The following is a 12,721-nucleotide window of genomic DNA, read 5'->3' as shown; positions in this document are numbered from 1 at the left end:
GGGGGGGGGGGGGGGTAGTTTGAATCAGATTTAAACATGGGTCAGTAGAAATATAGTTGTATAGGTGTACCAAAGCATATTTGGTTGGGGAAAATATTTTATAGCATGGAGCAAGGTTAGGGAATTTTGTAGTAAGTTTGAGGGGAAATATTCTGTATATATGAGATGTAAATACCAAGGAAAATACTTGTTGACTCCCCTTTTTCTCTCTATCAATTTCTCTGACATAGTGAATCATTGTATTTTGTTTAATCATAGCATAACTATCCATAGAGATCTATTGCTCGAATGGAGCTTCTCTCTTGGTGTTTCTCAAAGGATCTTCCTCTGATAGTCAATGAAGGAATTTTAAATCAGAATAGGAAGAACAAGATGAAGGCCAGCTTCCATCACATTCTCACATTGTCTTCTGCTTCCAGAGCTAAAAGGGAAGGTGTGGGACAGACTGCTCCAGAAGCCAGGTCCTCTTCCGCTGCTTGCACAAATTGATTTGCTGTTCTGATGAGGGTGGTCATGCTCGTTCTCTTCTTACTGGTAAAGTAACTGTCATCAACTTCAAGCTAGAGCTAGAAGTTATGAAGTTATATGTCTCCAGGAGAAAGATAGATCCAATAAAGGAAGTATTGTGGGCAGAGAAACAAGGCAAGTGTGCCTCTTGAAGAGTTGGCCAATAAGAGTGTGGGATAAATACAAGTGAGTTTTCTTTCAGATCTCAGTGTAAATATGTTTCGTTAGCAAAAGCTTTCTTCGTGCACCATATTATGGTGAGTGCAAAATAATTCCTTGTGAATAGGGAACTCATGTTTTAATGATTATTGAAGTGAATTTAGAGATATATATGCTTCTGATTATTTAGCTTTATATCCTGCATTTTGGAGTAACCAGTGGCCATTTGAGAGGGAACATTGGCATTGGTTCCTGATGGAAAATGATTGCAGCTCCCTCTCTTTAACTAGTGAATACATTTTGTAGCTTGTTGAGATCTTTTTTGCCCTACTTTTGGATTACAAGCAACTGCGTAAGATGTGTAGAAGTGTGTATTTTTAAGTTTAGGAATAAGATTACAAGGCTGGCGTCTGGATTGTTTAGTAGCATAAGGTTTGCCCAAAAAATGAGGGGTAAGATCCCTTAGAATTTGGTCTTTTGCTTGAGATGTTTAATCTCCTTGAACGTTATGTACTTATAGATCTCTTTGATGAAAATTTATTGAATGGTATGATTCAAGAGACGTGAGATAAGGTCGTGAGTTGAATCGTTTGGAAAGATTAAGAGTTTCGTTTCAATGTTTCTTTTGAATGTTTTAAAAAGGTATTGATGTATAAATTTGTTTTCGAAGCACTTAAAAAGTTCTTTCAAACACGTCTTAGATTCATAGTTGAATGGGTATTTGGTGGGTTGATATTTGGAGCTTGTCAAGATAACTTTATCCTATCGAGCATTCACGTGCAGATGCACATGCCTTCAGTTCGATCGGTTTGTGTTTGACTTTTTGATATTCAACCAAGACAGAGTGATGAAAATCTAATCTTTCAAACATAATATATTATTTTACATATTTATAAAGTTCAAATACTTATGAGTGCCACAAGATGAGTTGGGCTTTTAATTGAAAAAAAAAAAAAAACATTTATGGACTAAAATTAGCTTTTATTTGTAGATATTTCGACTCTGGGCCTTTAGGGCTACAAGAAGGCGGTCTCTTAGCAGGCCCAAAATCTTCACATCCTCTCGGCTATGCCCCAATTTCCGAGATCGGAGATCGCTTTGCAGCACTAGAACGGTCGAAGCAATGTTCCGAGCTTTGGAACTATCGCCGCCGTGCCCGGCGGCGAAGCATAGTCTCGTTCACGCACGGCCAAGTGACGTTAAACTTCGCCGACCCCAACCTTACAATCTCAGGCTACCGAATCGTCGACTTTCTTTGCTTTCTGTGCGAGCACAATCGCTATCGTCATCGCCGTCTGATCCATCGACTTCATTGCGTTATACGGAAACTATTGGACATTCTTCTCCGGCATATGTTCAATTCTCTCAGTGCACACTAACTCAACGCCACGTCCTTGTTCTTAATGTCGTTGCCTGCGCGGTAATCCGACCTCTTTTAATTTCTTTCACTGAGAATCTGAGTTCGTAAGGGCTTGTTTGGATGCGCTTAGTCTAATAGATTTGGTTTACGTGTTGAATGTTATTGAAAGCATGTGCAATGTGTCATTCCTAGCAACACAACCTACACCTTTCCCCCGTCCCTCCAAAATTTGCGATTGCTTTCCCTTTTGACGCAATTGACATACTTGAGAATTTCTATTTACGTATTTTCGGCGCTAATAGTTGGAAATATGCGAGCAATTACGTTATTTTGTCGGTTTTTTTCTAACTTGCAACGCTTGTTGTCTGATATTGGGGCCTTTTAGTTCAAATGAGGCCGAAATTCTGCTAAAATTCGTAGTTATTACTGTGAGTAATTCGACGTTTGGACTTCTGTGTAAAGCAGTTGAAATCTTTTTTGGCTTGTACTTTTCTTGGTGATTGGGAAGTGTGGCAATATGGTTTAGCTGATAACTACGCATTTTCACATCTTTGTAGACGGCTATTGCTGCAACCTGGCTCTTTTGTTCTGCAATTCCCACTCTCCTGGTTTGTATTCTCCAACTTTGATCACGACGAATGTTGTCAATTTAAAGTGATGCATCATATGGGCATGGCTATATTTCCTGTGTCTTAGCACCCATATGAGATTCTTCCAATTCTTCAAACTGATAACCTGTTGCCCCCAATGTTTTCATGTCGAAGGCATTCAAGAGAGCAGCCGAATCATTAGAGAAGCTCATGGATGTCACAAGGGAGGAACTTCCAGGCACTATGGCAGCCATTCGGTTATCTGGCATGGAAATTAGTGATCTGACCATGGAGCTCAGTGATCTTGGGTTTGACATCAGATTTTGAATTCTTTTGTTTACCCAGTAACTAACTATTTGCATATGTTGCAAAGAACAAGACACAAGGCTGATTTGTGGCATCCTTTGCAGCCAGGATATCACCCAAGGTGTGAGAAGTTCCACTAGAGCTGTTCGAGTAGCAGAAGAGAGATTGCGTAGCTTGACAAACATGACTCCAACAGGTTCCCTTACGATTTCTTTGCCTCTTATTTGAACAAAAGGGAGGAGGGTATTATTGAATGTTGAGCAATGAATTCGTTTTTACTTGATTAGCCAAAGTGCAGGAAATGACAGTAGCCAATCTGGGAGTGGTGGAGGCAGCAGAGCCGGTTCTGGCTAAACGGGCAAGAGACATCAAGGGGGGGATTGTGAAAGGCCGTTCCATCTTTCAATTATTTCTCTCCCTCACAAGGTTCTCTCGGCTCGCCTTGAATCATTTTAGCAAACGAGGTAAGAAGAAGTAGAGTACAAAGTTGAAGATATCAGTGGGAGCAAACTTAAATTTTGATGGCTGTAAGTAATTTCCTTTCATGATTTTGAGTTGACAAGTTCATGATTTTCCTAAAAGAATTGATCTCAAGGTTTTAGCTTGTGATAGCATCGGGTGTCTTAAACTTGACTGAGTTTAGATCCATCTACCCCTATAGCTCTAGCAACTTAGAATTAGAAGAAGGTCACTATATAAGTTCAGTAATGTCAATTCTCTTCTATAAGACCTCTGTTGAAGTAAAGAATTAAAGAATTTGATCTTTTACGGCATATGAAATCCCCATAGTAGTTGGGAAAGCACAAGTGATTGAGAGGATGAGAAGTAGCGAGGTGGTGATCAGATTATCAATCGTTGAAACGATAGTTAGTGTTTTGTTTAACTCGTCAATCAAAGCATATCTTAGTTAAAATTTATGGAGAGAAAAAGACAATTCAAAATTTTGGTCGATAATCATTTATTTTTTAATGGTTTGTTTCTAGGTATGAGTTCACAAAAACTACTTATTTATTTGTTGTTGTTTACTTTTTTTAGAGTGTTTACAAATCAAAACAATGTTTTAAAAAAAGATTCATTTTTAAAAATTTTATTATTGTTTTATAAAAATTATGACCAAGAAATTATAAGAAATCGAGTAGAGTTTTTTTATTATCAAACCCAGCATAAAAGAACAATTTATTCAAATTTAATTAAAAATTTTGAATATATATATATATATATTTTTTTCAAAATTTACCGATTCTATTAATTACTGGATCGAAATTGGAAATAGTTAACGGTGTTTTTCAAATTTGTATAAAAAGGGCGGTTTTGTGTAATAATTTGTGGGAGAGGAGGGCAGGGTGCCTCACCTCACCTAGCTGAAAATTGCGTGAGCGTACAAAAAAGGCTCCACGTCCCATCCTCCCATCACCTCCAACGTGTACTCTAAATCCACCATTCTCAGATTCTTCTTTTCCACTGCTCATTCTTCCATTCTCTCCCATCCTCAATCGCACTCCGCACAGCCTCTTCCACATGGCTGCCTCGCCACGCTCTGTTCACTGCCAGTTGCGCTCCTCCTTGCCCGACGTCCCGCCAAGATCGCCTCCCGCTTCCATTTCGCTTCCGAAACTTAAGTCCGCCGATTCGGATACCCCGAAGATCCTTCTACAGCCTCGTTTGTGCACTTTGAGATCCTTTGGATCCGATCCGGTTGTTCCTATTAAGGCTAAGAGAGTAGCCGCTGGAGATGCTTCAGACGACGACGACGTTTCTCGGTTCTTCGCGACTCTGTCTGAGTACATAGAGAGTTCGAAGGATAGCCATGAGTTCGAGATCATCTCCGGCCGCCTCGCCATGGTGAGTTTCCTGTTTCATCTCGTAATCATACTTCATTTTCATATACTTCAAATAAAATAAAATAAAAATTAGAAATAGCTAAATAGAAGTAAGGTGGGGTTTAAAATTAGGATCTACACAATCATATTATATTTGTATTATTCACTCTGACATAAGATTGGTGGTTTACTTTAGGCAGGACTCTTATCAATAGAGATTATATTTCTTGATTTTAAATTTATAATCAATCCCTAAATTAGCTCTTATCAATAGAGATTATATTTCTTGATTTTAAATTTATAATCAATCCCTAAATTAGCAGATGCTTCTCCAAAAGTATTCTGCACCAATAGAGATTATATTTCTTAATTTTAAACTCATGATCCAACCCTAAATTAGCAGACGCTTCCGTAGAGGTTTTGGTAGTCGCTGTGAATAGTATTTTTGATCTAGCCAATGAAATACGTCGAAGTTGTTGATTAATTACGCGGTGATAAAAGCATTGTAAAATTCGTCAAATAAAATACCTAAAATTACTTATGCGCGAGGCAATGTCTTCTCAGACTCCAATTGTTTGCAGATTGTGTTTGCGGCGACCGTAACAATGGAGGTGGTGACGGGAAATTCAGTATTCAGGAAGATGGATTTGGAGGGGATTGAGGAAGCAGCAGGAGTTTGTTTGGGAGCTGTTACTCTGGCAACCATTTTTGCATTCTCCTCCAACGCCCGAAACAGAGTAGGTCGAATCTTCAGCATTAGCTGCAACACCTTCATTGATTCGCTTATTGACCAGATCGTCGACGGCCTTTTCTACGAAAACGATCCCAGTGACTTGTACGATGACAATTGAATGCTCCGGCGGAATCAAAGATATGTAAGTATGCATATATATATATATAGTACAGTGTAAGTATATGAATTTATAGCTTCATATGAAGGATTTTCTCTGATCAAGTGACCAGAATCGGAAATAGTTGAAGTTTCATGATTGAAGAAGTGTCACTTGATTAGATAAAATTTAGTAAAGATGGGTTTTAATGCATAAAATTTAGTAATACAAATATTTTGGTATGTAGGGAAAATGTGTAGGAGATCATGCAATGGACACCACCAGATATAGAGAGTATATTATATAATTGTCGTTTTTGTTTATTTTAATTTGTTGGCTGTGATTGTGAATATGATATTATAGTAATACAACAAAGAAAACTTATTTTAGGTCAAAAGTTTTAATTCCATATGTTGTTGAATTAAAAAAATTAATCACGAGAGATTTGTTTGCATGGTCGTGTTTAGATGTAAGGTTTCAATTTAAGAATTCCAAGAATGTTCTTAGAATTTTTTGAAAAAATATTTTAATCAACCAGAATTATTTCACTTTAAAAAACAAATTAAAAATACTTATTGAGATCTTTGAATTTCATTTCGTTTTATTTTATTTATTTATTTTTTGATAAATCTGAAAAATGGTTTAGAGTTGATAGGGATTATTATTATCAAACAATGCTAAAGAAAAACTAACCCGACCGACTTCTACATTGAAGAGAGAATGTGCAGAACCGAGGTATGAATACTTTGTCAGAGTTAAGACTAACATCGAGAGGGAAGGGGGACATAACACATAACATAACTCAATAATCGATGTCTATGCATATTGGTAGCGGGCAAACTAAATGAAAGGCCCAGCCAGTAGAATTGTCGAGCTGCCCCCATTTTGTCATCAGATATCATATTTCAGCTGGTAGGTACCCATTTACGTTGGTAGATGAGGATCTCAATTCATGGCTAACCCATTAAGAAATGTTGCATTTCTAACCTTCATAAGTTCATGAATTTGTTCTTTATGACATAAAGAATGACAAAATTTGATAAATGTTTCAATTTTTCAATTCCAAAAGAAATCTACATGCATACGATTAAAAGACACTTTCTTAATACAATAAAAACAAAATTGCCAACAAGATGTTATATTTCAAACGCAATGGACCACACAAACATACAAAAATAAAATGGTGATCAAACAATGATGCTTATTTCAGATGCAATGGAATATTATACATGCATACAGAAATATGATGATAATCAAACAACAATCTACAAATAATGCAATAGTCATACATACTATGTGCATGTACACACAAGTTTTATCGACCACAAAATTTACAGAGAGATACACTTACTAACATTGACATAGATCATCAAGTTCAAAGAAGTACTTACCACCCACCATATTATACAATTGCCAGGAGTCGAAGCAAGCTTTCTTCCATGCTTGAGAGGCTTAAAGCTCTGGACATTGAACATTTGCAGTCTTAACTAGTAGAATAACCATCTTCCTGTTCTAGGAATGTTTGAATTTGTACAAGCGCCTGGAAAGAATACACTTAAAACTCAAGCATTTTTTAATATAGAAGGTCCTCTCTTTATTGAAAGGTCAGATTTTTTAATCAAACATAGCAAGAACAAAGATGAGGCTGAAAGAGAGGAACCTCTAAAGCAATATCTGCAGGCGTCAGATTACATACATCTGATAACCCCAGCTTGGCTGCAAGACCTGCAAGTTAACAAAAACAACTTGATTTTAAGTTTTAGTCACCTCCTTAACACAGAAGATACAGGAACAATAAACAAACGCTGTAGCTTTATGGATTCCAACGCGAAGTTTGTTACTTCTATATTTCCAGAATGACAAAGGAGTATCAAGATTTATTTATTTCATACTTCCTAGACAAACTTTGGCATTGGCGTTGGTATATGCATCACCCCTCTCCTCCTGAAGAATTGACAATCGCCTGAAAGCCTGAATGAGAATCAGCAGATTAAAAGATGTGCTAGGATCAAGCATCACGAGTTCGACACCAAAAAGCAACATCCCTAAAACCCTTGATAAAGAAAAGTAAATAGTTTATGGATAAATGTTTCCCTCACAGAGAATGATTCACCACCTTTGTGTAGGCATTGCCTGACTCATGGTGCAAGAGGGGGCGAGAGTCGGTACCCACTGCAGCAATTCTTTTTGCCAAGGCTTCCAGCGGCACATCTAGCCAGATGCTAATCCCCTTCTGCATATATTTCCTACAATCAAATAGGACGAGTCTCACTTAACAAAAAAAAAAAACAGAGAACCAAATAACAATTAGAAAGTGTGAGTGTCCAAACAAATTACCAGTTAATAGGCCGAACAACAATACCTCCACCAGTGGAAATAACAAACCCGTGCATCAATGATAGTTTTCTCAATACCTCAGTCTAACAGAAAAATCACTGTCACTAACTTTGATCGGCTATAACAGCTTAGAGTTGCAAAACATTTTACTTAGCTGCTTAAAACCATAGCAATAGTAACAACCTAATTGAAAAAATTCATCAGGCTTTTTGGATATCCCCAATAATAAATCCAGATCCCTTTCAATTTCTATAAAAGCAGAAGGAAAATCACATTGCTGACATTTGCCCCTTCCAACATCTTAAGAAAATTAAAATATTCACTTCAATGAAAATTATCATGGTAGCATTGTGCTTCCCACATTACACTCGGTTCATAAAAACATCAAATACAGTAGATAGTAATAACCGTCCTCTTCACAGATGCGAAGGATGGTCAAATTGCAGGTTAACTAACCTCCTTATCTCTGAAAAAGCCTTCGCCATGAAGCTTGAAAATTTCTGCCACTGAAGTTCCACCAACTTCTTGCTCCACCAATGTATCACTGATCCAGATATGTAATGCATAATTAATACAAAAGCAAGTAACTTGCATTAACATACTTGTGCTAAAAAATGGATGCAAATTACGAATGCCATAATTTTCTGTCAGAAAGCATAGTAAAAATCATAGATTGCATGTAATATCACTTCAAAACTGTTCTTCCATCCAGTTCAGCTTTGAATAGACCTTCGATGCTGGAATAGTGACGTGATGTTAAGGAAATTAGGCATTAATTTTTCTTCCAATATGTTCTTTATTTCCTTGTTTGTAAAAATTCAAATCAAAATCCTGTGCTAGCTAGCAATTAAATAACGCAAACCTGTCAGAAAATGTGTAACTCAATTCTTTCGCCAAAATCTTGCCTATGGTCGTCTTTCCAGAACCCATCATTCCTGCAAAGTAGCATTCTGATAGATTAGTATCTAAGCAGAAGAATTGCCAATTATAAAGTGTAAAAAAGAACACACACTAACCAACTAGATATATGCATCGTCCATTTAGATGGGGCTGGACCTCATGTGACTTGTTCTGCACTTATTATTTTTTTTTTTTTCAAATTCTAGTTTAGCTTAACATGAATTAGAAAGAAAATCACATATCCCACGTCACAACAACTCTAATTAAGGTTGATGTAAACATGCAACAAAAATTCTGCTTGACCTTCAGAAGGAGATCTTCGTCGAAAGGATGAAAGTTTTCAGTTTCCAATGTCAGCCCTACAAAAGGAGCATTGAAAGCAATAAGCCAAAGATCAATTGGTTACTCGCAAGCTGTAGACAAGAACAACAACAAAATAATAAAACAAAAGTCATGTTTTAAACTGGGACTATTAGCCTTTCTAATGGCAACAAAATCACTAATGGTATCATACGAAAGATAATGTGAAAAAATGTTGACGTTTTAAGAATGTAAAAAAGGGTTCTGTTTAAAATTTCAGAAAAACTCAAAATAGCAAAACGCCATAGATGTAGAATTAGACTGCTTCAGCAAATTACTCGATCATACTGCGTAGTTCCTGCTTTCATAATATTTGATTCTTCAGAGAAATGGAAATTAATTTAGGACCGAAAAAGAATGCAAAGGAATTCACCAAACCAAAAAATAAAATAAAATTCATAGTCCTTACGAAAGGAAGACATGAGGATGAACGACGAAGAAAAACGCACTTTTCTAATCACACTGGAAGTCCAATGTTACCTGAAATATTCTCACGATAGCAGGAGGCCCCAAAAGACACCGTCCTGCAGCGATTCGGAAGTCTCAGAGGTTGCTGAAAAGCTGAAACCAGAGGTAGAGGCTTGTGCTGATCAGAAATTGGCTGAAGAAATCGGACCGAACCACTCGGTTTCGTCACAAACATTCCGGAATCAATCCGGATTGATAGATACTGCAAATGTCCTAAGTTGGCCTCCATAGTCCCGCCAAAGCACCTCTGTTACTCAGCTAACTTGATTAATCTTTGAAGTCAGAGATCACCACACACGACCTGAATGCTTGAATAAAGATCACGCGAAGAAATAGACGAGAAAAGAGGGATACGGAGGGGAAAAAAATCGAAAGAATCATCAGAATCAAATCAACGGCAATAACAGAAGCATCAAACGGTGAGAAAGCAAGAAAATAACCAGGAAAACAGTTCCTGCTTGTTTCAGACCAAAAGAAACTCGTAGGCAGAGTAGAAGTTGAACGATCGCGGCTGAAGAACGATGCAATTGGGGAGTGAAAAGAATCGAATCCCGAAATCCAATCAACGTCGCGTAACACGGCAGAATCAGAAGGAGACAGCGGAAAGAAACAGGATTAAGAACGTAAGAAGGAATCCAAATAGCTGGAATCAGAAGCCAGAGCGAATCGAAGCATATATATATATATATATATATATGTGCGTATCTCGGAGGATGAGAAGCTTGAGTGATAAAGCAGAATCCATTTTGGTGCGCGCTATAATAATAGCCTCCTCAAAACAAAATTAAATAAATAAATAAATTTGTTTACCCTAATCTATGAAATTAAATAAATTTCTATGCTCAAATTAATGATTTTAAAATAATGAAATAGACACTATATATATATATATATTACAAATTTACCGACTTTAAATAATAAATTGTTTTGTTTGGATTTATATTTTAAAAAAGAAGAAGAAAAAGAGAAATGACTGTTAATGATGTGACAGTTTTGTGGATACGTCGGAAATATTGCGTGTGGGGTTGTTAGGTCGCCCAGTTGGCTTCTCGGGATTAGGTTTCTGCACTTTGTGAAACTAGCTTCTAATGCATGACTGACACGTGGCGGACCACTTTTTTGTTTGGTCCGTATCTCCATCACACCTACCACCGCCGGGCCGCCTCCCAAGTTTTCCACTTTTTTCCACTCCACACCAAAAAAACAAAATTAAAAACTTTTTTTTTTCATTTATTTATATATTCACATCATTATGGAACAAGAACACAATTGAAGATTATCGAAAAATGACTATGAGTTCCTTGATTTAATGAAAGATCATAAGTTTATAAGTGAAAAAACTATTTCCATTTGTTGAAGGTCTTTTGTAATTAAGCCTTTAAAACCATGAGAAGTTGTGCTCAAAGTGCACAATATCATACCAATAAATAGTTTTGATTCTTAACAAAAACTCATCTAATCTCGCCCCAACTTTTGTTGATTCCAAATGAATTTCATATCAAAATTGGTAACTCTTAATTAACTACCCTACAAGAAACTGGTCAAATATTGAATAATAATGATATTTTTTAAATGGCAATTGGAAGTCATGCATATATTTTCACCTGTTCTTTATAATCGTAGAACTAAGCACTTCAATTTTACATTTTATGTCTTAATCAACTTTTCTGTTTATACTAGAGAATGTTATCTCAGATACTTTATCTATAGCTTCTTAACATGTAAGTGACGATTATTGCAGACTTGTGAGGCTAGTTTTCTTTCGTTACTTTTTTTCTCCCTGTTTAAGGCATCGAGCCAAATCACCAAAAGCCAATACTAATATTTACATTGTGCCTACCTTTTTTTTTTTTAATTAATCTATGGACGATTTGAAAGGAATTTCTAATTACTTAAACATATTTTCTTTTTGACTTAAAGAACACTTTTGAGGCACTTGTAAAGTTATTTTAATTCAAGGAGGAATTAATGAGACAGTAGCAGCCACAGTCCAGAACAAAGCCATGTTACAAAATCCAAACATATAATACATTTGTTCTAATTCAAATAAAGGGCAGTGAAGGTAATCGTACCAAAGCAATAAATACAATGACATTTCAACTTACAAGTGGGCTCTTCAAGACTACTCAATTCAGGCTTTCACGCAGCAGTTGAAGCAGCTTAGAATGCTCTTTCTTGTCTGGCAAATCAACAAAAAAAAAAATATACACGTAAGAATCATCCAAAAATAGACACACTTTTCCATACTCGTCCAATTATTTTGTACAGTTTAGCTAAGATATCATACCTAAATAGAACTTAAAAATAAAGTACATTAGTTCAAACAAGTTTGAACCTCCATATTCAGATTTTGGTAAGAACCCCAATCTCTTGAGCTGGAAGCCTGTCCACCCATTTTACAACTTTATACAAGTTCAATACCATTGAACTAATCCATGGTTTTACTACAAAATACCCCAAGACAGATTGGGAAAGACCTTCTTCCTTCCCCTCTAATGCTCACTCTTCCCCCACCTCACAATTTTTTAATCCTCCGGGATGAGATGAGCTTGATAACTGTCAGTGATACTACAAAAGTACTTCCTTCACTCTGGATAATGTTACCCACTAACCTATCAAGCAAAATGTTAAGAAACATTTCATGCAATTTATTTAAATTTTACATTTTTACGTGCCAAATAATAAACAAATAGATTTTCAAATTAACTTTTTCAAATCTCAAAACCACCCTGCCAAGCATAACTTACAGAACTTCAATATTAACAAACTCACTTCTTTGCACAATCCAAACATATACATTAGATAGACAGACTTCACAAAGCCATTCGTTTGCGAAGTCAAGACACAAACAACAGTAACATAGACTGAAGTTCTTCAACCCTAAACTTAATAAGCTAAGACAACCAAGCACCCTACTCCCTTAAACATTTAATTCCGAATGGATCAACAATATCAAGTCCTCCGTTTTTCTTTTTTTTCTTTTTTCATTCATCGATTCATTACAATACCCAAGACCAAAGAAGAGGTTAAACTATGAAACCCGTTATATAATATGAACTGAGTTCTTTTTTTTTTTTTTTTTTT

The 12,721-nt window shown here is 36.3% G+C and overlaps 5 protein-coding genes across 7 annotated transcripts in view; 3 read left to right on the top strand and 2 right to left on the bottom strand.

The window, feature by feature from the left end:
* Positions 1–837, top strand: part of LOC111453245 (E3 ubiquitin-protein ligase RKP) — a 15,447-nt gene extending 14,610 nt beyond the window's left edge. The window contains exon 12 of the mRNA XM_023094271.1: positions 259–837. Within this exon, the coding sequence (XP_022950039.1) occupies positions 259–263 (5 nt within the window). The 3' untranslated portion in view covers positions 264–837. The remainder of the gene's footprint in view (positions 1–258) is intronic.
* An 843-nt stretch (positions 838–1,680) lies between these two features.
* On the top strand, positions 1,681–3,550 carry LOC111452981. 2 transcript variants are annotated; one of them, XM_023093886.1, is made up of 5 exons: positions 1,681–2,086; positions 2,584–2,634; positions 2,791–2,924; positions 3,027–3,118; positions 3,210–3,550. In XM_023093886.1, the coding sequence occupies exons 1-5, from the start codon at positions 1,790–1,792 to the stop codon at positions 3,398–3,400; spliced, it is 765 nt and encodes a 254-aa protein (XP_022949654.1). In that variant the 5' UTR covers positions 1,681–1,789; the 3' UTR covers positions 3,401–3,550. The 2 variants fall into 2 exon arrangements, with proteins under 2 accessions (XP_022949654.1, XP_022949656.1); XM_023093888.1 differs by having other exon boundaries at positions 1,682–2,086; positions 3,221–3,550.
* Positions 3,551–4,263: 713 nt separating this feature from the next.
* Positions 4,264–5,898, top strand: LOC111453691 (stress enhanced protein 2, chloroplastic-like). Its single transcript, XM_023094888.1, has 2 exons — positions 4,264–4,764; positions 5,324–5,898. Exons 1-2 carry the CDS (start codon positions 4,441–4,443, stop codon positions 5,591–5,593), a joined length of 594 nt encoding a protein of 197 aa, XP_022950656.1. The 5' UTR covers positions 4,264–4,440; the 3' UTR covers positions 5,594–5,898.
* Positions 5,899–6,748: 850 nt separating this feature from the next.
* On the bottom strand, positions 6,749–10,391 carry LOC111453690 (shikimate kinase 1, chloroplastic-like). 2 transcript variants are annotated; one of them, XM_023094885.1, is made up of 11 exons: positions 10,078–10,391; positions 9,650–9,945; positions 9,113–9,168; positions 8,926–8,980; positions 8,772–8,844; positions 8,366–8,453; positions 7,910–7,992; positions 7,689–7,818; positions 7,465–7,543; positions 7,233–7,297; positions 6,749–7,112 (listed from the first exon to the last, which is right to left on the bottom strand). In XM_023094885.1, the coding sequence occupies exons 2-11, from the start codon at positions 9,864–9,866 to the stop codon at positions 7,056–7,058; spliced, it is 903 nt and encodes a 300-aa protein (XP_022950653.1). In that variant the 5' UTR covers positions 9,867–9,945; positions 10,078–10,391; the 3' UTR covers positions 6,749–7,055. The 2 variants fall into 2 exon arrangements, with proteins under 2 accessions (XP_022950653.1, XP_022950654.1); XM_023094886.1 differs by having other exon boundaries at positions 9,650–9,938.
* Positions 10,392–11,568: 1,177 nt separating this feature from the next.
* Positions 11,569–12,721, bottom strand: part of LOC111453422 — a 5,808-nt gene continuing 4,655 nt past the window's right edge. The window contains exon 3 of the mRNA XM_023094522.1: positions 11,569–11,816. Coding sequence (XP_022950290.1) covers positions 11,769–11,816 — 48 coding nt within the window. The 3' untranslated portion in view covers positions 11,569–11,768. The remainder of the gene's footprint in view (positions 11,817–12,721) is intronic.

Source organism: Cucurbita moschata, unplaced genomic scaffold (assembly GCF_002738365.1).
Source record: "Cucurbita moschata cultivar Rifu unplaced genomic scaffold, Cmos_1.0 Cmo_Scf00015, whole genome shotgun sequence".
Classification (NCBI taxonomy): Eukaryota; Viridiplantae; Streptophyta; class Magnoliopsida; order Cucurbitales; family Cucurbitaceae; genus Cucurbita; species Cucurbita moschata.
The sequence above is the reverse complement of the archived record's forward strand: the minus strand, read 5'-3'. Positions and strand labels throughout refer to the sequence as shown.